The 24,900-nt window shown below is 41.9% G+C and overlaps 1 protein-coding gene across 5 annotated transcripts; it reads right to left on the bottom strand.

Moving 5' to 3' along the window:
• Positions 1-883: 883 nt before the first annotated feature.
• On the bottom strand, positions 884-23,338 carry CDHR5 (cadherin related family member 5). Of its 5 annotated transcripts, XM_081903354.1 has the most exons (16): positions 23,138-23,338; positions 21,796-21,974; positions 20,358-20,408; positions 19,630-19,722; positions 17,715-17,813; positions 16,402-16,512; positions 15,352-15,519; positions 13,854-13,944; positions 13,335-13,429; positions 11,234-11,440; positions 10,195-10,311; positions 9,327-9,399; positions 7,709-8,212; positions 7,496-7,570; positions 3,376-3,518; positions 884-2,850 (listed from the first exon to the last, which is right to left on the bottom strand). In XM_081903354.1, the coding sequence occupies exons 1-16, from the start codon at positions 23,214-23,216 to the stop codon at positions 2,314-2,316; spliced, it is 2,622 nt and encodes an 873-aa protein (XP_081759480.1). In that variant the 5' UTR covers positions 23,217-23,338; the 3' UTR covers positions 884-2,313. The 5 variants fall into 5 exon arrangements, with proteins under 5 accessions (XP_081759480.1, XP_081759479.1, XP_081759481.1 ...); XM_081903353.1 differs by having other exon boundaries at positions 7,496-8,212; XM_081903355.1 differs by lacking the exon at positions 7,496-7,570.
• Between the last annotated feature and the right edge of the window lie 1,562 nt (positions 23,339-24,900).

The following is a 24,900-nucleotide window of genomic DNA, read 5'->3' as shown; positions in this document are numbered from 1 at the left end:
ATATCAATAATTCTTAGCTGAAGGGCAATTCTGTCACAACTGGGGAATTTCCCCCTCCCATTTCAACACTTCCATCAATTATTGCTACATTTTTTTTATTAAATTTAATTTTGTTGGTGTAAATACACCATGCTACCATCCTAGTATAGCACCAGGTCATCATTTCGAAATTGATCCCTTGCAAATTATGCACGTAAAGAATAGCAATATGATGTTTCTCTGTCTCCTCCTGTTTGTTTAATGCTTTAAGAGAAGAGCTTTGTGAAACTGTTGGTGGCCATAGAATCAAATGTTTGACTTCGCCTTATAGAATAAAGACTGCAATACCTTGAATAAACAACATGGAAAATAACAGCAGTTCTGCAGCACAATTCTATGCTTGCTTACTTAGAAGTAAGCCCCATTCCTCATCATTTCTAGGGCAGGTGTTGGGAGCCTGTGACTCTCCAGATGTTGTTGGACTCCAATCACACCAGCCTCAACCAGCATGGCGAAACATAAAGGATGATGGGAACAATATGTGAAGGACCACAAGTTCCCTTTAAACCCTTTCCATGGACTGCAAGAAGATCAAACCTATCCATTCTTAAGAAAATCAGCCCTGAGTGCTCACTGGAAGGACAGATCGTGAAGCTGAGGCTCCAACACTTTGGCCACCTCAAGAGAAAAGAAGACTCCCTGGAAAAGACCCTGATGTTGGGAAAGATGGAGGGCACCAGGAGAAGGGGACGACAGAGGATGAGATGGTTGGACAGTGTTCTCGAAGCTACCAGCATGAGTTTGACTAAACTGTGGGAGACAGTGGAAGACAGAAGTGCCTGGCGTGCTCTGGTCCATGGGGTCACGAAGAGTTGGACACAACTAAACGACTAAACAACAACAAAATTTAATGAGGTCATAATAAGAATGCTTTACGCCCAGGGATGGAAGGAAGAGAAAACACCAGCTAAAGAAGAGTGGATTATGAAGACAATGGAATACGCTGAAATGGCAAAGATGACTGGAAGAATCAGACACCAAGAGGAAAAGAAATTTAATACAGAATGGAAAAAGTACATAGATTCTATTAAAGAATATTGTAAACACTTAAAGACGTTAGTAGGATTTTCATAACACTCGTAATCTGCAAAAACCAAAAGACTAAAAAAGAAGAAGGATTAAACCAAAGTTAGATAAATGTAATCAAATGCGGTAAATATTTTTTTAAAATGTACATTTTGAAAACCGGGGTGGGTGGTTGTGGTGGGGAAGTCTGGGGGTTCAGAGAACCCCAAGTTTGTATCAGTGTTATTTGGTTTGAATGGATGTTTGTAATGTTAAAAAATATGAAAAGAAAAAAGAGAAAAAATGAGATCATTATCACAACCATAGGCTGCAATCCTATACTCATCTGGAAGTAATCCCCATTGAATTCAGTGTGCCTTATTTCTGAGTAGTCAAAGGGCACTGTTAGTTTGTTACCAACTTTGCAGCAGCCCACATGTCATGTGAAGACTTGAAGTAGCTTATCCCAGGCAATCCACGGTGGAAGTGGGATGAATTCAGGCCCACCCAGTGGACCATATTGGCAATGTCCAGCACAATTAGACATTTGTGAAGGAGATGGCAATCCCATAAACTACTAGCAATATGTTTCTCCTGGTTTGAAATAACACTTCTGTAAATACTATCCCAGCTTTGCTCATTAAAGAGCTTATTCCAGATGGGCGAGGGGGGGATAATAAAACTATTATTATTATTATTATTATTATTATTATTATTATTATTATTATTATTATTATTATTATTATTTTATTCCAGATGTTGGCTTTTGCTGATGACTGGCCACATTGATCCTACCAAGCTGGACATCTCTATGTTGAACACTATGAGTCCAAATATACTAGCAGGATTAGCACCAGTGGAACAGCAGCCATTGCTTAGAAGTAAACTAGCAGCAACCCTAGCTGAGCTCACTATGCTGGTGATAACAGGTACATCTTCTACAAGCTACTTCCTATTTCGCGTTGGAAGGTGGTGACTCCATTTGAACTGGCTGCCTCAGGGATCAAACTGTTTTGGGTTGGTCCTTGCTGTTGTATGTTAATTATCATGCTTGGGTTGAATGATCCTAACAATTCCATAAGATGTTGTTATCAGCTTTATGCTTGGGGAAGGTATGATATATTACCAAGGGGACAAGGTTGTACACTGCCCTTCCCGGTGAATGCTGCTCATTAATTGGCCGAGGTCATAGGAAGAAGCTGCAGAAGCTTGGTCAGAACATAGTTTAAAACAGTCAGCTCTATCACAGAATCCTGGACAATATTTCACCTACAAAAAAGCACCATCTCCTTCTATATCCTGAAGATCATCGGTAGAATCAATTTCTGGGAGTTGAGCTCTTCCTAGAGTGAAGGACCTGCCACCTCTGCCACCATCACCAACTTCATTGTCACCAGCCTGGTCATCAGCATTGTCACTGTCACTCTCATTCCCTTTCTGTTCTGTATCGCTGTCATTTTCAATCATCAAAACATCATCCTTAGCTTCTGGGTCAATGTCTTCTTTAAACCACACTGCTTTGTAGCCATCGTCTGACATCCTTCTGTCTTTAGTGAGGATGGATCTTACTTCCTTTTCACTGTCTGTCTCCCCGTTGCCTTCTTCACCTTCCTTGTTCGTTTCAGAAGCTGCTGCTTCCTGGCTGCTTTCCACTGTCTCCTCCAAAGGAGGCAGGGTGCCTGACCGCTTCTCTGCAACCAGTTTGTTGTCTTCAGACTTCACACTTGCTGGCAACTTCTCCTCCTTTGCACCTGAGTTAGGTTTCTCATCGCTTTCAATGCAGCTGTTGATCAAGCCTGCAACAGACTGCAAAAGAGGGACATTTATTGTTCATACTGATGGAAAGGGAACTGAGGTGTATAGAGAAGGATCACCCACATTGGAAATGATTGGGCCTAATCCCCCTGTGGTATAATTCAATCTAATGATTAGCCAAATCACACTATTCATTTCTGCTTAGTATGTCTGCCACATTTACATATTTACATATTACATACAAATGCTTCATGCAATATGCTGAGAACTCACAAATGTTGTGTAGTGACTGATGCTCACGTGGCAGCACCAACTTTTCCTTCTGTTTCTGCTTGACAAATTGCAATCCCAGCTCAACATACTAGCTTGTGTGATGTTGTAACTGATGTACAGGTGTGACTTTCCAACAACTCATTGCATACGGCTCTCATCTTTCTTTGGGTATTTTTGTTGTCCTTGGCCATCGTTAGAACATGATAAAAGCATAAAAGCTCACAAATTCCTACACTGCAGTTTTTCACAACTAAGGCTTGTACTCTCACTCCAAAATCAATGTATAGCAAAAGGTCCACTTACTTCAGTGTCTTCTCCATATCTTTGTTTTAGTTTGTGATACTTGTAGGAGACCAGTCCAAGCAGCACTAATGTGACTAGCAGTAAACATCCCAAAGTGGTGCCCACAGCAGCCATGTCCTCTGTTCTATACTGACAACTCTGTTCTGAAAACAAAAACATAAAACAATAGCCTGATATTGGAAACAATCTCTAGAAATTCCCATTGAAATCTGGTTAAATAATATAGGGAATGTGGCTTTATTGCCATGCCTTGCTTGCCACAGAAGGGTAATTAAAGGCACTTCAAGGGTAGGCACTTTCGGGAAGACTTGGCTTCCTTCCTCCCTTTTCTTTTATAAATAGATACTTTTATTCCATCCTCAGAACAACAATCTCTGTGGAGAGGCTACTTTAATGGATAATACATACAGTAAACAAATGTACTGCTTGCGTACTATGTACTGCATATGGAACTTAATAAGAATGTACCACTGAACAAGTTACTGTAGTTACCGTAGGTGCTGTTCTTGTATTTAAATGAAAAACAATTTTAAAAAATCATTGGGCAAGGGGACGTCCTCCTGAATGTCAATGTAAGACTTAAGGTGTAAGACAGGTGGGTGTGGATAACAGGTTTTAGAGGCTGCAATGTCATTACTTCCTCCTCTTTCCTTGATGGTCTCTTCTAGATTCCATGACGCAATATATCTAAAAGAATCCCTAGCATTTCAGTTAATGTATCTAACACTGAACTAGTCACCAGCAGATAGCTATGCTCCAAGTTTCTATCCAATCGGAAACACATGCCAGGGTTTTCTTAGGTTGACTTGGATTTGCCTGCCGTAGGAATTTGCCCTTTCTCATGTCACACTTCACATCCCTATTAACTACCAAGCTATCGTTTTAAAGCTTTGTGGCGATTAGTAAAACCACGACCAGCTATCAGTTTCATGTCTGTAATCTCCAGCAGCGTGGACTTTGACTATTGCCTGCAGGTTTCTATTACTTCTAAGAGTTTATCATTAATATGAAGTGAAAGGATTAGCACTTCACCTCTCAAAACAGCCAATATCACACAACTTCAGTAGTACTGGAATCAAGATACTGCTTGCTAACTGATTTAGGAAAAAATGATATATTCCATGAATGCTTAAGCTGACTTCACGAGAAGCCATTTTTGGAAACAACCCAATCAATCCATTTAAAAATTGACACTTTTTATTGTTCTGGAAACTTAAGTTCCAAGACAATATCCAACTCCCCCCCCCCCCGCACTTGTGGCTAGGGAAACCCAGCCAGATGGGTGGGATATAAATAATAAAATGTTGTTGTTGTTGATGATGATGATGTTACAATTGTTTTGCCACTTTAAATGCATTTTGCTGATGTGGTTTATTTCTTGCTACTTATTAAATTAGGGCTTTTTTCCTCTTTAAAAATAAAACAATCTTTTGGAGAGAGCAAAAGCCAGAAGGGTGGCTCAGTTTTTAAAATGGAGAAGTGGGATGCCCAGTTCAGTGGTAAATGACATACTCTGCAGGCAGAAGGGCCCAATTGAAATGCAGTTTAAGGCTCTCCAGCAGCAGGGTCCAAAATGACTTCCCAACTTGAGACCCTGGAGAGCCACTGCCAGTCAGCCAAAGGCGGAAACCATGGTGGGTTAGAGCAGGTATGAGGAGCCTTTGGCCCTCCAGTTGTTGCTGAGCTGCAGTTCCCATCAGCCTCAGCCAACAGGTCCACAAAATGGTGGGGCATGGGGGATTGGCACTGTCCCTCTTTTTAAAGAGAGAAAAAGGAGCGCTCCTGTGTTTGAGTGATACAACAATGGAGAGCTTAGCCTCTATTTATTAATTTTTAAAAATGAAACCAGTCTCTCAATAGCCTGCAAACTTTATTGCCCTCCTACCTTCCCTCCTTCCTCTCTCCTATAGAAGGGAAGTTGGAGTGGGGGGGGGGGTTATGGAAAACAAAACATTTCAAAGGTCAGCAAATGACACAGGCCTTCGAAGAGTTGGGTTGTGTTCCTGATGTCAGCCCTTGACTCAGGCTAAATAAACACCATACATTTAAAATCACACACGTGCACACCAAATCCTGGAAACTGTAGCTCTGTGAAGGGCAAACTACAATCTCCATAATTTTTTTTTTTTGGGGGGGGGAGGGAGCCATGTGTTTTAAATGTATGGTGTATATGCAGTAATAATCAACTACATTCTTCTACTCTGCATTCAGATAGCAATGGGCCACCTTGATGGCGGAAGAATTACATTTTCCCATGGGTAATGTATTGTGCCTTGGATTCCAGAAAGGTATAATGCCCATTCCTGACATTGCTTTCCTTCTTTCTCTGAAAGCTACCATGACCCCTGCATTGCAGGGGGTTAGACTAGATGACCCTTGGGGTCCCTTCCACGCCTACCATTCTATGACTTCATTTGCCCCTGTTATTTCACTTTAAAAGTCTCTGGCACATTCTGTCCTACCTGTCAATAATATTTTCAGTCTGCTGCTTTCTGCTGCCTCTTTTCTTACCCATTCTTAACTGAATTCTACCCTGCTCTATCTGCAAAAAATACATCTCATGAAGCCCCAACAGTAACAGTAACAGCTTCCAGTGGAGTTCACGCCAAAGAAGCAGTAGAAGGAAGTTTTAGCCCCACCCGGAGGAGAGAGACCCTACTGAACCACTCATCTTTTGCATGCTAAATACATACATACATACATACATACATACATACATACATACATACATACTCAAACCTGCACTGCATGCAGTTCCACACAACACCCAAGCATTAGACACATATGGGATATTTATCTTCCTTCCACCTACTTCCCCAACACCCCATCACACATACCAGGGGTTCAGGGGCTTTAGGAAGAGGCCTATTTGGGATGGATAGCTCATGTTTCACATGCAGGGGATCCCAGGCTTGAATTCTAGGGCAAAGCCCAATACGAATGGGAGGGGGTGAGCCCTCACACCCGGGCACACCTGACCTAACATGCCACATGAGCTAATAGACTCTGCTTTGACCAGTTGGACTCTTTGGTCCACTCCCTCCCCCTGGTAACCTACCTGACCAACCCATACACACTCCCTGCTATTTTTCCTGCTAGGCTAGTTTTGCCAGGTTCCAGTAGGATTCATTGCCTGAGCCTCTTCTGTCTCACAGAACATTCAGTCACATGGGTCTCCTCCCACCCCTTCCCCACCTGAAATGGTACAGGCCAGACACAGGTTTACTACTTCAGTGTGAACCAATTCTCAAATGCATCAGGAGGTATAGTGGTCTTACCTGACACAGAGAAATAATGTGAGCAACACTATCTCTAGTCACTTTGATGCCACCCTGGCCCTGATCCAGCTAAAATTAGCCATGACTAAGCCCAAAGGTTGGTGGTTCGAATCCCCAAAATGGGGTGAGCTCCCGTTGTTCGGTCCCAGTTCCTGCCAACCTAGCAGTTCGAAAGCACGTCCTAGTGCAAGTAGATAAATAGGTACCGCTCCGGCACGAAGGTAAACGGCGTTTCTGTGTGCTGCTCTGGTTTCGCCAGAAGCGGCTTAGACATGTTGGCCACATGACCCAGAAAAACTGTCTGCGGACAAACGTCGGCTCCCTCGGCTAGTAAAGCGAGATCAGAGCCACAACCCCAGAGTCGTTTGCGACTGGACTTAACTGTCAGGGGCCCTTTACCTTTTTTTAAGCCCCATTCAAAGGAGCAGAATTTTAGTAAGCCATGACTAAGCATTTGTTTCAAGTTTTTCACAATCAGTTTTAGCTGTATTGGGATCCCTGCATGTAATACCTAATGTCATGGCCTAGGCCCCAGACCTAGACACTTCTCCAACAACAATTCCCTGAACCAATCTCAAGAAGCTTTCTTCTATTGATGGATAACAGCCACTGGGTGGGACGGATTCTAAGGGACTGTTAAAGCCACCATTCTTGTGTATCATGGGTCCCCACCCTCTACGCTGGCTATTTGTGAAAGAAAACAACATATGCAGGACCAAACCACGTGACAAATGTCAAGTATAGTTTGCCTCTGAATAACACGTTTACTCTATGTCTTGGGCAACTTGTGGTGGTGGGTGTTTGAGGAGACACAGGTTCTGATAGTCTATGAGATGAATTACCTGGTGCAATGGACGTCGTTTGGTTGTCAGAAGATGAAGTTGTTATCGATAGGGTGGTTGTTCTAGTTGCATCTCCTGTGGTATAGGTGGTTGTTCCATTATAGAGAGGTGTTGGAACAGTGGAAGAAACAGTCGTATCAGTTACTTTGGTGGTTTCTGTCTGAGGTGCCTTAGTAGTAGATTGCCCTATATCATCTGTTGCTGGACTCTCACCTGTTATGGGATGCTTTGTGGTAGTTCCAGCCTGAGAAGGTGTATTTGCAGTCGACCATTTATCTGTTGCTGGGCTTATATCTGTTATGGGATGTGTGGTGGTGGTTCCAGTCTGATAAGAAGCTGAAGTAACAGTTTGGACCGTTCCCCCTGTTGCCGTGGATATGGAAGGCTCAGTTACTCCAGACTGAAAAGTTGTTTCAGCAGTAGATTCATCAGTCCTATCTGTTGCTTGGCTTATCCCAGTGATGGGAGAACTGGCGGTCTGGGGTTCTAAAGTGCTACCTGTGATTATGGGAGACTTTGTTGTAGTTACAAAAGGAGGGATGACTGAGTCAGATGTTGGGCCTGTTGCAGGCTTCTTAGTAATGGCAGTATTCCTGGTTGTACTTGCAGAAGGTGTTATAGGAAGAGTAGTGATTGTCCCAGGTGGTAAATCTGAAATATCTGAAATAGTGGTCCCTGCCCCTGTGGTAGTGATGGCTGTAGGAAGTATGGTTGGAGCTGAAAATGCATTAGGCCATGGTATTAGTTATTTTTCAGTGTTGTATTTTTACACCAAGAAACTGAACACCTTATTCATATGAAATGTACACAGATTAAGGCTCAAAACCATTATAAAATGGAGACAATATTGTAACAGCCCCTAGATGGTGAACCTGTATAGATCCCATGTAGACAAAATCATAACAACAGGTATTTTATCAGAACCCTGTGGTAATCTTATCAGACCCCTGTGGCTGTTGGCAAAGAAAACCTATACCCTTAGTTTCATGCTATGAAAAGGGGTTAGTGACTAGTTCAGATCCAAAATCACAGACCAAATGTTTTGTAAGGGCACATTTGGATTGTCTAAATTAGGCTTTCAGGCTTGCTATTGATTTTTTGCTGGGCCAAGAATAAAGCTAAGGTCCCTTAAGCCATATAGCACAACACACCTTCCCTGAGGTAACTTCCTGATGGCCTGTTAATTGAGCATTAATCTTGGTTGGTTTGTACAAAGTTTCTGGGGTGGCTATATAATGTCATATATTTATTGAACCTTCATTCTGTTTTGTTTGCGGGGAGGTTATACAACATCACATCAAACAGAAGAGGATGGCATGGGGGGTGGCAGCACTCCCCTGACCTCTGGCTGGTTGCGTTACTGCTGCTTACCAGGAGGTAGAAGGGTAGGGGCAAGGCAGTGGTAAACCTGGTACAGTTTAAATGTATCAAACTTTATCATGCTTTTAATATTCTGTTGGGAGCCACCCAGAGTGGCTGGGGCACCCCAGCCAGATGGGCGGCACATAATAAAATAAAATAAAATAAAATTGTAGTAGTTATTCTTACATTGGCTGAGCAAAGCAATTATTATCCTGTACTTTCCATTGCATTTTCCTATCACTTTCCTTATGGCAGTACAGTATGTCCCATTGTTTTGAAAGTATGTTTGCTGAGCAAGAACACACACACACACACACAAAACACTTTAAATATGTAAACTGAATTTGTTGGTATGTGGTTGAGCCTCCCACCCCAAACAGAGATAATCTGGTAGCAGACTTTTGCCTTAGTCTTTTTGAGCAGTATCTGTGATCCTTATATTTCATCTACGCTGTATGTGCTAACTTACTTTCTAAAGTCTTGACATCTACAGTTATGAGGGTGCTGTCCTCTTGCAGAGTAGCTGTGTCATTAGCAATAGCCTGTGCAGACATGAAAGTGGATGTTAACCCTTCGCATAAACACATTTATTCCATCAATTCATTTATGAAGGCACTAAATTAGTTAAGGGCTCTGAACAGTTCAAGCTTCTGTGCATTGGAGTGTGTAATCTATACACTCCAGTTCTGCAGAACATACAGCTGATGTCTACATATGCAATTCACAGATAGGTCTGGCAAGAGTGTGAAGCTAGGCAGCACAATTATGACTCCTACACACAAACTTATAAAATTAGGATGAAAGGGTTGATTGCTTTCATTAAAATATCCTCACAACAGCACTCAAATAGAGCAAGGCCACTATTTATCATGAAAAGCAACATAAAATAGGTAGGATAGAAGATTAGACAATCTTCTATTGGTGCCGTGGAATGCAAGCTTTTGAGTTACACAGAAATCTTAACATATATACCTATGACTGTGTACTTCAAAAGCATGCAGAACTTGGTCTAATAAAAGATACATAATCTTTCCTAATTTGTGCTTCCAGAGTGTTTGGAACAAATATTGCCAATATTGTTACATTTTTTAAACAAATGTGATCCTGATCAGAATGTAAATAACTATCGTGTCCTGGCTCCCATCTGTCTGTTTGGTTTTTTTGTCCACTTTAAATGATCCATGACCAACCAGACTCTCTTGGAGTGAGAAATAACAATGAGAGAAATTATGATGACAGCAGCTCATGTTTAAAGGGGCCTCTGGTGCCTTTTTCTAACATCAGACATTACAATCAAATTAATATAGCACACAAATTTTGGGGGAAAGATGACCTACCAAAAGGGTGACGGTGGAGGCCACATCCAAAGCTACAGCAGTCAGGAGAAATCCATCTACGGTAACTGTGAAATTCGTGCTGTTTTGGATTTGGTATTTGATATCAGGATTGAATTTCTGTGAATGGAGAATATAAAAATAGATTTTAATTAAGCACATGGAAGCTAGACAACAATTTTCCCCTATGCTCTCCACCCCATTCCCACCCTGGCTATGCAATATGGACCTAGTCACTAGTGCCAATGTCCTGGTTGTGGCCTTATTTGTATTGGCTTCCCTGTTATTGTCAACACTTTCAGCATGTTTCCTTTCAGCCTGCCCCGATTATTTCCTCCAGGTTGTAGGGTATGTACCTGCCCCCCCTCCAATCCTCATTTCTGCAACCCCTTCAACACAGAATAAGATAAAATAAATAAATAAATAACTGTACTACTTCTTACTTCCAAATTTATCAGGAAGTTCTGAATTACATAATTTCAGAGCATTATTTATTTGACAAAAGGTCCAAATTGAAAACGGTCCCAGGGCATAACCTGGGTGCATGTGATACAGTTATGCTGTAAAAGCTCAGCTGGCCAGTGCTTGGCTGGGAAATGGCCTGGGAGCCCCGTGTGTGTTGTGTTCTGTTGCCTTGCATTCCATTATGGAAGAAAGGAGAGGGCATAAAATATAAATAAATATTTGACCAAATAATTTTTAATGCGGGGGGAGGGGGGTCACAACAGATTTTTTTTAATTATTTTTGGTGCCTGCAAAAGATTGCTTGATCCAGGTGGTTTTTATTTCATTGTAGACAGGTAAATGAGAGGCAAAGTGGACAGGTCATATGCAGATCAGGGGTTTGAAGATTTGCACAAGTACGGACATGAGATCATAATGCTAAAAGAGATATGAGGGTCGTTCTAACCCTTCATGCATTAACTCGCATGAACCTCACATAGGAACCATATCTGATATCATTATTAGTATCTTAACATCTCTGCCCCCCTCCCCCTGCCCGGCACCCCAATGACCTTCAAAGGCATCTAAAGTTCCATACATCAGTGAAGTCATCATCCGCAGCAAAGATGCGTAGGGGCACTGAAGGTCTCCCAGCCTCCATGACCAGGCTGGGAACAGGCAGGCCCACAGACACAGTTCCTGCGTAAAGGGTTTTCTCAAAGTACGGCTTGTGGTCATTTCTACGCACAACCTTGATTTCCACTGTTGTTTGGGAATATCTGTATGGATTGTTGGTCTGGAAAGCCTGGAAAAAGACAGAACAAGAAACACAAAAACGGTCATTCTTAAGGGATAAAATGCAAAATGACTTAATAGAAAGTAAGCACAGGGTAGGGGTGGAGTATGTGCTTGAGATCTGGGATGATAAGCTTTTCTTCCACTCTCTGCCACTGGCTTTTACAATGTCACCGAGTGTGGAGTGCTTCACCTTTTAGCAGACTCTTGAGGGGACGGGATTGTCCCTTTTGGCATTCTGCCAAAAATGCAGAAATTCAGTTTTGTAGCCTACATTTCTAAGGAACTGAGGTGAGCAACATTTTAACCAAGCACTTGAACTCCTACTACATATTTTGGGAAGCTGTTTCTTTGTCTGTTCACTGTGGGTAGAATCCAACATAGCACGGGAGAGAATGATCTGTTACGCAAGGAGAAATCTGTGCACACCCTAATTCTGTTCTAGGGATTCCTGAATCTGTTCCAAGGCAAGGGCATGTTTCATAGCATCCTAGAGTTCTAGCTGTAGAGTTGGAAGGGTATGGGGGAGGGAGAGGGGGAGACCTCATTTCACGAGAGGATATCCTTGCACAGTTGGCACCCTGTCCTTGAATACCACTCTATGTACTTGGAGACTTCTTAAGATATTGCTGCATGCCATCCCAATCTCCAAGGACTGCAAGATTTCAGGAGTTCCAGGGTTCCTGTTTCCTTTTGACTGAGGGACAGTGGAGACTGTTGTATCTTTATGATATATGGTTTGTTTACACACATATATGTACAATCTGAGCCTATGATGGACGGGTCAACACCATTAAGACCTCCAGAAAGGGTCTTGTTTCTACTGTAGCCATAACCTTGGGTTCCAATAGAAATCAAGCATAGTTCTGTCTCCCCCCCCCACACACACCCAGCCTGCAACCTTGCAGGTTCTAGCTTCTAGCACACATAACTCGACTCTCCAGCTTGGCATTTGTATTTCTAACTACCAGAGAGTTGAGGAAGGGAGCCCCACCCATTTGCTGTCTGGCACAGAGCCACTTCCTTTGTTACCATAACAATCCAAACTTAGACCATTACCTCATCGGGAAAATAGCCTGGCTGTTCCAAGAATTTGAATCCTTGCTTAGATTTTCACACTTGCTGGATCCAGGCTTTAGAAGGGTCTCTCAGCATACAAGCCTACCCTGCCCCAGACTCATAACATGGTCATATGCAAATTTTGCATAATGGCTCCTGAGGTCAAAAAGCAGGGTTTTGTCTATGTTTGGACACCATTTTGAATCAAGATAGCGAACTGAACTTTCCAAAACCACTGGTTTCAAAACTGCACACATTCAGCTGATGTGTGGGCAGTTCAGCCTCACTTTCTGCAGGAAGCTGCCTTGTACACCTGAACCCAGCAGGCCTGAACTCCCCACACACCAGCAGATGATATCAGGTGTGGGGCAGGTGAGCATGGTCTGGGGGAAATGGTCTTGTGGGACAAATAGGGAGACCTGGCAGGCCAAATTTGGCCTGTGGGCCTGAGACTGCTCATCCTTGAAGGCCTATAGGATTAGATCCAGTTTATCATGGATTACCGGTAAATGTGGGAGTGGGGAACTAGTGGCCCTCTAGATGTTGCTGGACTACAACTCACACCATCCCAGACCATTGACCATGCTTGCTATGAACAACATCTGGACAGCAACAGACTCCCCATCCCTGATCTAATGAATGGCTAAGAGACATTTCTCACAGCCTAGCTCTGCCTTCCCCAGCCTGGTGCGCTCAGATCCTTTGAATGACAATTCCCATCAGCCCATGCCAGTCCAAAACACTTGGAGGCCACCAGTTTGTGGGAAGCTGAGCTAGCTCTTTTCTCCTTGGTAAACACGTATTCCAGCTAGGAGTTGATCAACACAGATCACCAAGAGACTTACCACAACATACAACATGAAAGTCTTCAGAGTGTTAACAGTCTTGTTCATTGTTATTTCCCCAGAATCCGTGTCTATTGAGAAAGTGTCATCATTTCCTAATGAAATTTGAGAAAATTAGTAATTGGAACTTCTGGTCACCGGAAGAAAGAATGGGATGGGTGTAGCCGGGGGGTGGAGGTGGGGTGGGCAGCTGCCCCACATCAAGTAAATAAATAAAAATACTTAACTAAGTAATTGTGTTGCGGATAGCTCAGTTTTGTCCTCCCAAAATAAATCCTGGCTACGCCCATGGCTCTGATACCATCACATCCAAGGCTGGATGTAGCTGATGACCTATGTTACCAGCTGGGATACAAGGCTCAGTGTGTATGCACCTGTGCCTGCCACATGGAGTAGCTTATTTAGAACACATAGACACTCAAAAGGCTACACAGGGATTTATTAACTAAGCCTTGATTTCCCTGGAAATGTTGACAGCCAAAACATTTTTTTTTCTGTGGGTAGGAGTAATCTACTCACCATCAGCAATTGCATACTCTACTTTTTCATTCAAATCTCTGTCCCCATCAATAGCATAGAGGGGTCCTGGCTCCAAGACCAAAGACTCATTCTGCAATAAACAAGGTAAATCATTTCCAGATGTTTCCAGAAATCAAAGCATTTGCTCACTTCAGGTACTTTCAGCCGTTACGAGTCTGGCTTTTAGTTAACAAGATGTTACAACATATCTGAAACAAATTATAAATTATATAGCTGATGCTGCAGCTGGCTGATGATGAACTGAATGGAGCCTTTTTCACATATGAGTGATATAAATTTAATGATGACGATAATGATGTGGCTACATTCACTCTGGCTCTTTTGGAGGTCCTGGCCTGTTGAAGATGCTGTGTACCCCCATTGTTCCCATGCTTGCTCCCCACACCAGCCTGCAATCATTGCTGCTCTCTATCTCTCATGCTAAAGAGGTTCTCTAATAAGTTTGACATGAAACCTGCCATTTTGCATGTGGCCACCAGCCTCAATGCAAGCTGTGTGCTTACATACCAAATTGTAGGTTATTACTTTTCTAGCGAACAAGTCCATGAGCCCGAAGCAGCCACTATAGCCTAAAGGAGTGGCAGCCACAACAAAAAGAGTCCCATTTCCTGGTAGTAGAAGCTCATTTCATGACACGTAGAAGTATTGTTTTGTCACTGCCGTTTCTTATGCATAAGAAGATGCTTATTGGAAGGGGTAGGCTGCTCATAGCATACCCACCACACAGGCAAAATCTGCTTGTTGTATGAAAGCACACTCCTCATTGTGTTGCTGTTTGGAGTCAAACCCCGACTTGCTGGCATTGACCTGGAGTGAAGCAGAAGACTTGGGAGCAACAGCCCTAGCATGGCTAATAGGCTTCTCTGCAGGTAACAGGAAGTTTGGCTGGCTGCTTAACCCTTCCCCCTTCTGCTACTTTCCCGACTCAATATTGCCCTCCCCAAACTGCCTTTTCATGTGTGGAAGGAAAGACACGGGGGAAAAGATATGAGAACCCCATTTCTTTCTCCCTTGCGGGCAAAAAAGCAACAAGGGCATGTTTTTGAGCTTCTTTTTTTTTAAGACAGGAGGGAATGGGCAAAGCAGCTTCTGTCTGCTGTTTTTTTTTGCTTAGACATCCTTCGCCATAGACTGCAATGGGTTAAAGGAAAGTGGAGGCCAAGAACCAAAGATGTAGTTTGAGCCTCATGCAAAGTGTGTTTAGTTGGGTTGTAGAAGTTGTAATGTTGTGTAGAAGTTTTTCTGCCCCAGCTATTTTTCTTGGGAATAGCCAGTGCCCTCTTGGTATTGGCACCAATTCTGTTCCAGGTTTCATGCAGCAGGCAGAGGTGCTGCTTGGTTCCAGGCCACTCCTGAACTGATCTTTGAGTCCATAGACAGCAAAGACAAAAAGAGTCCTATAGGGACCAAGAGGAGCAAAGCAAAATTAAGTGAGGCATCCCGGGGTGGACACAGCCTAAGGGTTCCTTGTGCATACCATATTCTCCGAAATGTTGACCTTGCCAGTGTAGCCCGTGTTGATGCACATTATATTCCTTCCAAAAGGAGTGCATGGCTGGAACCAGGGAGGTCTCAGGTCAGCCTGTAGGATATGTATGGTTATTGTTGCAGTGGCTGTGTGTGGAGCTTCACCGGCCTTCCCATCCTATATGAAAGAAAAATGAAGGACAAAAACAAGAAATGGGAACATGTCCATTATAACAGCAGCACCAAAACAATCCCTAGCACTATATGTGCAAAACCCACCAGGGCAGGTTACCTTCTCAGAAGTTCTGAGTTCAAGTAGCTGCATTGATTCATACCAGCCAAATTAAATAAATTCATTTAAAGGCAATACCTCTGATCAAAGGTCATGAGTGCACCCTGCTGGAAACTGATTGTCCAGCACCAATGTGCGATTTGATTTATTTAAAACATTGGCATACTGCTTTATAGTTGAAAACAGAATGCAATGTACAGAAATAAAAAGAGTGGGAGGAATTCAACATTGAGATAAGGCAGTCGTTCAACCAGGGCAAGCATTTGGGGTTGCTAGATGGAACGATCCCTCCCTGCCTCCCCACTTGTACTGTTCTGGAAGCCCTTAGTTGAATACCACCCAGTGCAAAAAAAAAAAGGACACAATTTGTTATGATATAACATTTGCAATAATACAATAACCACAGTGGCTGGCCACATGCAGTAGCCAATATTCATGTCCAGGAAACTCCTGGGTAAACAAGTATGCTTTCAGCATGATCTTTCTTATGCATTTCACTGAAGGGGGAAGCTCTGCAAACACTTTTATTTAAATATTTGGATCTCTGCACTGAAATGACTGAGAAAGCATTTGCAGAGCAAGGAACTGTGTTCGCGCATCAGAGCTCTTATACCTAGGCCAGACTTCTGGGATGTGGGGGCCTGGCAATTGTCAAGATTGCCAGTGGCAACCCTGAAAGCACAAGGGCATTTATCTGGTGAATGTGGAAACGCACGTGAAGCAGGGCAGTTGCAAATAAACACATATTTTGCTCATGATAAAACTTACCATGGCATATAAGACAAACTGCATGTAGTTAATTTTTTCATAATCCAAGGTTTTGAGCAAGTAAATTTGCGGGTTATTAACTCCTTCAATGTTAAAATACTCCAGTCCTACCTAGAAGACAAGAAGAGATGGTGACACACTCTTCATCACAGAAATGGAACCTAATGCCATTTCAAAAACACTGTTTAATGTCAAAGATATTGCTTATTGTTGCATGTTTCGACACCTGAGGTGACTGGGTTATGGAAAGTACATGATCTCTGGTTTCTTATTGGTACAATGGAGTTTTCATTTAAATCCTTTTAATTAAGGCTTAGAGTGTGAAAACTATGCTTGACCCATCTGTATTTTAACTGTGTGTTAGACACTTCTAATTCTCTGGAATCAGCATGCATCAAAAGCTAATGATGCCAAGGTCATGTTTACTGTGATGTGTCAATAGCTAATTAAGCCAGGACTAGCCTCCGGTGTGAGGTGATAGCCTGGGCTAATGGACTATTAGGACATCAAAGGATCAAAAGAACTGGGGATGAGACACCAATTGAGTAGGGTCCCCATCCTCCACAGAAAAGGAGAGGGTGGAAGCAATTGGAGCAATGTAGGCTGGAAGCTTAGGAGTGAGGTAACACAGATAGTAAAACAGTGGAGAGAGAGAGAGAGAGAGAGAGCATAATGTTTTATGTTTATTTGGATTCAGGGCTGCAGCTATGGGAGAAGCAAGTGCCGGGCTTTGGAGCAGAATCTCGGGGCCCCATTCCATAGACTGAAGTCATGTTCACACTTTTGCTTGTCCCATACCTAGAAACCATGGCTCTGAGTGGTTTTTTGCTTCTCCCATGCTTTGCAGGCCTGGGTGGGTCTGAGTGGTTTTGCCTTTGCGCTGCTGCTTTCCCTCAGAAAACCTGCTCTTTAGTTCTAAATCGGAGCAAACATCAATCTGGAGAAAACCCCAACTGATGTTTGCTCGGATTTGACGGTAGACATTGGGTTTTCCTGGGGGAAAGCGGTGGGACAAGCAGAAGTCCGGATGAGTCCTGAATGGGAGGGCCCTCATACTCAGCATGTTTTGAATTAAGTGAACAAATACACATTTCCACTGAAAGAGCTCCAGTAAAACTACCTGTCTGCACCACTGGCTATACCAGGCATAGGCAAACTTCAGCCCTTCAGATGTTTTGGACTACAATTCCCATCATCCCTGACCACTGGTTCTGTTAGCTAGGGATCATGAAAGTTGTAGGCCAAAACATCTGGAGGGCCGAAGTTTGCCTGTGCCTGGGCTATACTAACTCCCCACCCAACTATATACTAACTGGTGGATCTGCTGTAAGGTTGTAATATATTGTGTCTTTGTCAGCGTCCTTAGCTGTTACATTAGCCTGGGGCACGACAGTCGTGTTCACTGCTATATCCTGAAAAACAAAACAAAAAAAGGATCATCATTTTGAGCTATTTTTTGTCACGTGTAATTTACAGCAGATAGATACTTTACTAGGCAGATAAGTAACATGCACACAATTTTCTCAGAAGAACCAAAGTAGGTCACAACATTCAAATGCAATCTAGGATAAAGGAACAACTAGTTCCTTGCAGAATCCTGGGCCAAAATGAAAAGGACCACAATTGACATGTATGCTTTTCTTATAATGCGAAGCAATGATGAGGAAGCCTGAGGAGTCTTGGGGACCATGGTGTCGTGAGGCGTGGATTTTAACATCCACCCACCTCAGAGTCTCTGTTTTCCTCTCCTAAGCTGCTGTTGGCATTTTTAAAAAATACTTCTGTTCCTGCCTATGGAAGCTGTACAGGATCCTCCTCAGCTGTTATTTGGATTTACATAACCCCCCAAAATGTGTGTGTTGACTTTGTTCATATAGTTATAGCCTCACATCTAGCCTGGCACTATACTAAATGCATAGACACATAGACATATGCGTTTCCGTTTTTAATACTGTATTTGCATCCTGTTGCTTCTACAAAAACCTCACAGCAGCATATAGTTCTCTCCTCCCAATCTACATTTCCCCCTCACAATAACCTTGTGATGCAGGTTAGATGGAAAGAGAGTGACTGGTTTAAGTGCACCCCATGAGCTCAGTGGGGATTTGTAGTCAGGTCTCCCCAGTCCAGTCCTAGTCTTTCACCAATCCCCCTATTGGCCTCTTTCTACCTTGCAGTAAGTGAGAGAGAATTAATGGTTTATAACATAAGGCACAATGGAATAGAACCATACAACAAGTTATCACATGCAGAGGGGAGTCTGCATTGTATTTTAAAACTGAATGTGTTTGGCTTCATCATTTTAAAGTTTCAGTGTGATGAGATTCTGTGTGGGATAATGATGAGGATCTTATCTAATGTAAATGAGAGTTATTGTTCCCTTCAGTCAGAATAGGAGAAGCTTGCATTTGACTATTAATAACTTTATTGTAGAGGGGATACCTTTATCTAATTTTACATTTAGTCTTTTCATGTTTAAATTGCTATAAGAAGAGTTTTCTGTATTTTATATTAAATAAAGGAGTAAAACCTCATGTATTGCAGATACATGATTTTGCTGGCAAAGGAAGTAGGCAGCATTATAAATTACAACATATGAGTTCTTTACAATACTAGTATCAGATTATGATGCTATCCCTTTGGAAATATTGCTAAATAAAAATAAACCGGGATATGATAGAGTTATTTAAACAGTTTGATTAAACATTGCACCCAATATTTAAAATGAACAGCTACTCCTATTTTCTGAACGAACTTCTCGATTTGAGGTTGGAAATCCATTGTGCACTGTAACTAGTCACTGAAGGGGACCTGAGGGAGGAAATGTATTTGGCATCTTCTATATCCCCCCCAATGGTTGTGTTAATTTGCATACAATTGTATCTATGGCTAACAAAGTGGACATTACTGTTTGAGCAGTTTTTATGAACTTGCTTCAAAGAAAATATTTTAGTGAGCTCAATAGTGTAATAGAGTTGTAATCTATATTTCTCTCTTAACTCTCTTGGATATTTGTTTGTTATTTGGGAATTAAATTGGAAACAGCAATAATATGTTACGGTTAAGTATCATTTCTATTTCATTGTGTTATGCTTAATATTTGTATTTTAATGTTTATACAAGGTTTTATTCTTCCCAAGATTATGGTTCTGTCAGAATTATAGCTACAGTCCATTGTCACTTGTTGCAGAGACATTATCATCATCATCATTATCATCATTATCATACCTCTCGAACATTGACGGTGATGTTGGTTTCTGGAAACACAGGAGGGTTGTCATTCACATCGATAATGTTCACTACAACAGTAATACTATTTACCTGGTGGTGAGCAAAGCAGAATAATGTTAGTAACTGATTGTTGAAATGCTGAAAATCAGGGGTGATGCTGGTGATGTTAGAACTATGGTCTTTTAAAAAAAAGAATGTTGGGTGGCCCTCTTGGCTTCAAACATGAACTAAGCTTGAAAATGACAATAATCCAAAAAGTTCAACCCAATACATGTCTGCAGAAGCAAGTGCCACTGAATTAAAATATGTTGCATTACTTATTCTTGCAATTTAAAATAAAATAAATTTAGCAGTTCCAAGTGTTTTGTGTTTGACTTTTTTTTTATACAATACACCTGTTTTTTGAAATTGAAATTATCAAACAAAATTGAGGAGGGGGGAGCACTGGCCCCACCCCTGGCATGTCATTGACAAGGGATGGAGAGAAAGATAAGTGAGTGAAGGAGGCAAAGGGTGTATCAGAGATAGAGGGTGTGTGTGACCATGTCTACCATTAGCTTCAGCCCCACCCACACTTGGCATGCAGCCCCTGGCAGATTAGTTGCTGAGGGAATGTGGTTCTCTTGGGGAAAAACTCTGGACCTAGATGACCTTGCAGAGAAGTGTGTCCCACTATGTTTGTGCAACATCTAACAACACAAAGTAGCATTTCAGATATTACTCACGACTATATCCGCTCTGAAGCACTGTAGTTCTACAACTAGCGCTGTTGAAACCTGTATTAAAAACAAATGATTTCAAGTAAATCATGCTTTTCTGGCACAATTTTTAAAAATATTTATTTATTTATATGTATGTATGTATGTATGTATGTATGTATGTATTTTAGCTCTTGGTGCTGCCTGATAGGGCCTTCCTGGTAGTGGCTCCCTGTTTATGGAATGCCCTCCTCCTGAAGTACATCTGCCTTCATTATTATTAACATTCAGGAGGAATATGAAAACATTCCTGTTCACCCAAGCATTTGATGGCTGAAGTATTATTAGCTATGAGGATATGTGAAATAATAATCAAAAATTAGACATTTTAAACATTTTTGCCTATCCTGATCTGTTACAACAGTGTACATCAGAATAAACTAAACAAATGTTTATACAGCGGTACCTTGGTTCTCGAATGGCTTGGCTCCCGAACAAATCGGCTCCCGAATGCCACAAGCCCGGAAGTGTGTGTTCTGGTTTGTGAATGTTTTTTGGAAGCTGAATGTCTGATGCAACTTCAGCGGCTTCTGCTTGAGTGTAGGAAGCTCCTGCAGCCAATTGGAAGCCGCACTATGTTTTTCGAATGGTTTCGGGAGTCGAACCGAGTCCCAGAACAGATTGAGTTCGAGAACCAAGGTACCGCTGTACTAAGAATCACTACTGGTAGTTTTCACACAAAGGTTTTTTGCCCAAATAGGTTTATAATGTGACTAAAAAACCCCAACATTGACCAGAATTCCTGTTTGAATTACAAAAGCCTCTCTTCCACTCTCAGTTCTCTATTTAGTAACTATCTCATACATACATAAAGAGTGAAAGAGGTGCTCAGAGGCAGTTTAATCATCACACTTGAAAATACCCCATAGCCTTCAAATGAAGAAGCATTACCTGCATGTAATGATGGCATGCAAATTGGCTTTAATATATCACATGACGTATGCTGCCTGGTAGAAAGCCTGTTTGCATATCTACCACTTTGAGGAACACTTTATGGAACAGGGAGGGGAAGCCATCTTGTCTGTTGCCTCAGGCAACAAAGTAAGTCCTTTGCCTTACACTGCTCTGGCCAAAAGAATATAAAAGCTCAGAGAGAATGGACATTTGCAAGGCACTTGTTTTCAATGTTTTAATTAAGGCTATTAAATAGCTTTGAAATATTTGGATGGCTATATTCAGGTTATGACTGTACTGCCCTGATTCACTTCCACCTCACCTTACCACGTTTCTAGATAGGAGTCTGACTGGCTACCATTACTGTCATAGATGCTTTAGCTGAGATTCCTGCATTTCAGGGTGTTGGACTAGATGACCCTTGGGGAACCTTTGAACTCTGAGATTCTCTGATTCTATGCTATTAACCCCCCAGCCATATTTCTGCACCTTTTTCATACCAGTTCATTACCTCATAATCCACTGAATTTTTCAGGAGCAGTTGTGAGTTCTGAATCTCAAACTGGTCACCGTTCAATACCAATGGGTTAATTCTTACTGTGATACCGTCAGCTGCGTTAATGTTGGTAATGAAAGCCCCAGGAGGATTATTCTCTTGGATATTAACAACGTTATCTTGCACACCACAATCTAGTGAAACAAAAGACAATATTTTAAATCTCCCAAAGCACGAGCTTAGTCAAAAGAAGGCATAAGATCAACTAGTGCTTTGTGTATTCTAGTCCAAGAATTTGTCTGGGACAAATATATAGGAAATATCATATAAACTCAGACAGTGGTGGACCTACATTTTGGGGGCCCTGGAACTTGAACTGTCATGGGGGCCCCTTTGCAACCAGCAGCAAGGTCTGGGTAATCCCATTTATCTTATTCAATGGGGTTGTTCCACAACAGATCGCACACCTTTACAACATCTGTGCTACTGACTCTCAAACATTGGGATTGTTGAAATATAGGAGAAGAAGTTTGAGTCATGTGACTCAAATTGGGTCTACTAGACCCAAACATTTTAAGCAATGTGGACTTAAGTTGCTTCTGGGGCCCCTCCAGGATTGGGGGCCCTGAAGCCTTAAGCTTCATTAGTTTCATAGCAGATTCGCCCCTGAACTCAGTAACAGGCAGGTGTAAGACAATCTGCCTAATAAGCCTTCTTATCCACTTGATATCTAGATGATATCAAGGCATGTGAAGGTATAGTCTTTCAAATGTTAGCAAATAGTTAACTTTGCCAACATATTATAACCATATAACTTGGGACAAACCCAACATTCCTCTTCATATCATTAATTCCTTTATCTGATTTCCAGTTCTTAAGTAAACTCCAGACATCATAGTCAAAAAGTGCCATCATTCACCTAATCCATGCGCACCCCTATTTTTTTTGTCTGTGTAATTAATTATAAATCAATTATTCAAATGATAATTAACAAGAAAAAAGCCCTTTCTTTTGAAATGGCCACCTTCTCGCCTGTGTGATAATTTGGCCATTCAAAGGTCTGTTACAAAATACATCTTTCATTAGAATATTAGAACGGTTATATAGATTCTGGCTGACAGGAACTAAACCATGCTACAACCTATGCTTGGAATATGCACGACATTCAGGCTGCGATCCAAGGCACACTTCTCCAAAAGTCGTATGTGGTAGGACATACAGTACTTCCAGTGAAACAGGTACCAACTTGTGCTGGACATTGAAAGCACCTGTTTTTCTACTGGTATATCCTTTTATATTAAAAAAATCAAACCAACCCAAATCAAAGTTTTTCCCCTTACCCAGAAAACATACTGACCTGAATTCTGTGCCTGAACATGAATTGCTGGCAGCAAGAGGAAAAGCACCCAGGTACAGGACTGCCTGAAGAAAGCCATTGGGCAGATGGAAAAGAAATCCAAAAATTAAGGAACACGGACCATCCACTTTTCTTCATTAATTGTTGCAATGTATCTTCCTTTCACTGTTCCATGAGGAAATAATGTGGCAAATGACACTGAGCTGACACAGTCGTTTAACCTTTGCATCCTAGCTTATTGATTCACTTATTTATGACTTGCTTACTGTTACCAGTTCCTGAATGCGATAAGTGGATGGTCCCGCTTTGCTGTTACACATTACGTAACACTTGCATGTGGCTAAGACCAAGGGTAATGGGTGATGCAGAACGGAAGAGGGTGGGCCATTTTACAGAATGGAAGACGGCAAGTCATTTCACGCATGCCCTCCAAAAAATATCTGAATGGGCTACACAGGGTGTCAAAAATATTCAAACAATGCTTGAAACCAGGCAGCGTGGTGCCATTTAGAGAGAGTCAGGGACCTATTCACAGGTTTTTAATACCCAAGCTAAGCCCCAAGAACTCATAAAGTAATAACAAAGATGAGTATTGCTCTGGGCATGTGCAGAGTGTCTTTGCTGACCTTTAGTAACATATTTGAGAAGAAAAAGAAAGTGCGACAGCAAAACTTCAGGGGAAACTTCAGCATTTCTCATTTAGGAGATTTCCAAAGAGAGGGATTGTGAATCTCACTCTGATCTTCCAACTTTAGATCATAGCAAGTGCGAAGTGCTTTGAAATTCTGTGCCAGGGAAGCAGATCATTTCTCCTCCCTCTCTTTCCGCAAGACTATCAGAATAGGATGCAAAGGTCATTACAGTGCCTGTGATCATCCAGCATAGCAAAGATTCCTCTCTGTTAGGAGACTTTCTTACTATTTTTTCATAGTAAATATTTTCCTAAGGGAATGCTAACTACATTACTGTGTAGTTAGGCCTTAATATGTGCTGTGGGGTAAGGCTTACATTTGCTTGTCCTATGCTGTGCCAATATTTTCATGTTTTAAAGTGCTTTTTGCCGTTTCTTTATATATTGTTGCAGATTTGGGGTGGCCACTAAACCCTAGAAATTAATAAATGCCAGAATTTTGGTTATTTTGGATGTGAAGGGAGAAATAAAAGCTGCAGAGGAATTCCTGAGCTAGGTTATTGGCAATACTCCATAAGAAAACTGTCCTTCCCCGACTTCCTGTTTCTGGTGGTGGGAAATGGCTGACTCTCAAACAATCGGACCCCAGCCGCCCCAGTAATTCAGGGCTGATATGGGAGTAATTAGCCCTGGCAGACTCCCCAGGATGGGGGAGGACTGTCTCGTAGACCCACAGATTGTCCAAGATTGCAGACTTGCATCAAGGTGCAAGCGGCAGGACACTGGGTCACAGAGCACGGGACGGCTGGCACTCTCCAATGTCATTCTCATAGCCGGAAATATCTGTTTGAAGAAATGATTAGATTTGGACAATAAACAGACATGGTCTGGACCGAAGAAGCCTAAGAAAAAACCTGCAGAACTGTACAGTCTCTGGTGTACAAGCTTGGACTTCAAAGAGATTCTCATCATAATTTGTGGATTGCAGAGGTGTTTGGTGTGTTTTCTCTCATTCTTCTTAACATCTACAACTGGTTTTCCATGCCAAGCCTCATTAAGAACTTTTAAAAAAAGAAAGAGTACAGATGGACTTCTATTTACAATTGGGGATTCAACCACACAGCTCTACTTA

The sequence above is a fragment of the Podarcis melisellensis genome (assembly GCF_964234715.1).
Source record: "Podarcis melisellensis genome assembly, chromosome: 1".
Taxonomy (NCBI): Eukaryota; Metazoa; Chordata; class Lepidosauria; order Squamata; family Lacertidae; genus Podarcis; species Podarcis melisellensis.
This window is presented reverse-complemented; position numbering and strand designations above follow the sequence as displayed.

What these genes read in the sequence shown, in the direction of transcription:
- CDHR5 (XM_081903353.1), bottom strand. Translation starts at nt 23,216, where the DNA reads ATGGCTTTCTTCAGGCAGTCCTGTACCTGGGTGCTTTTCCTCTTGCTG. An exon ending in GCTTCAGAGCGGATATAGTC is followed by an intron (nt 19,723 to 20,357) that starts GTGAGTAATATC and finishes GCTCACCACCAG; the next exon opens with GTAAATAGTATTACTGTTGT. An exon ending in TCACCGTCAATGTTCGAGAG is followed by an intron (nt 17,814 to 19,629) that starts GTATGATAATGA and finishes TTTGTTTTTCAG; the next exon opens with GATATAGCAGTGAACACGAC.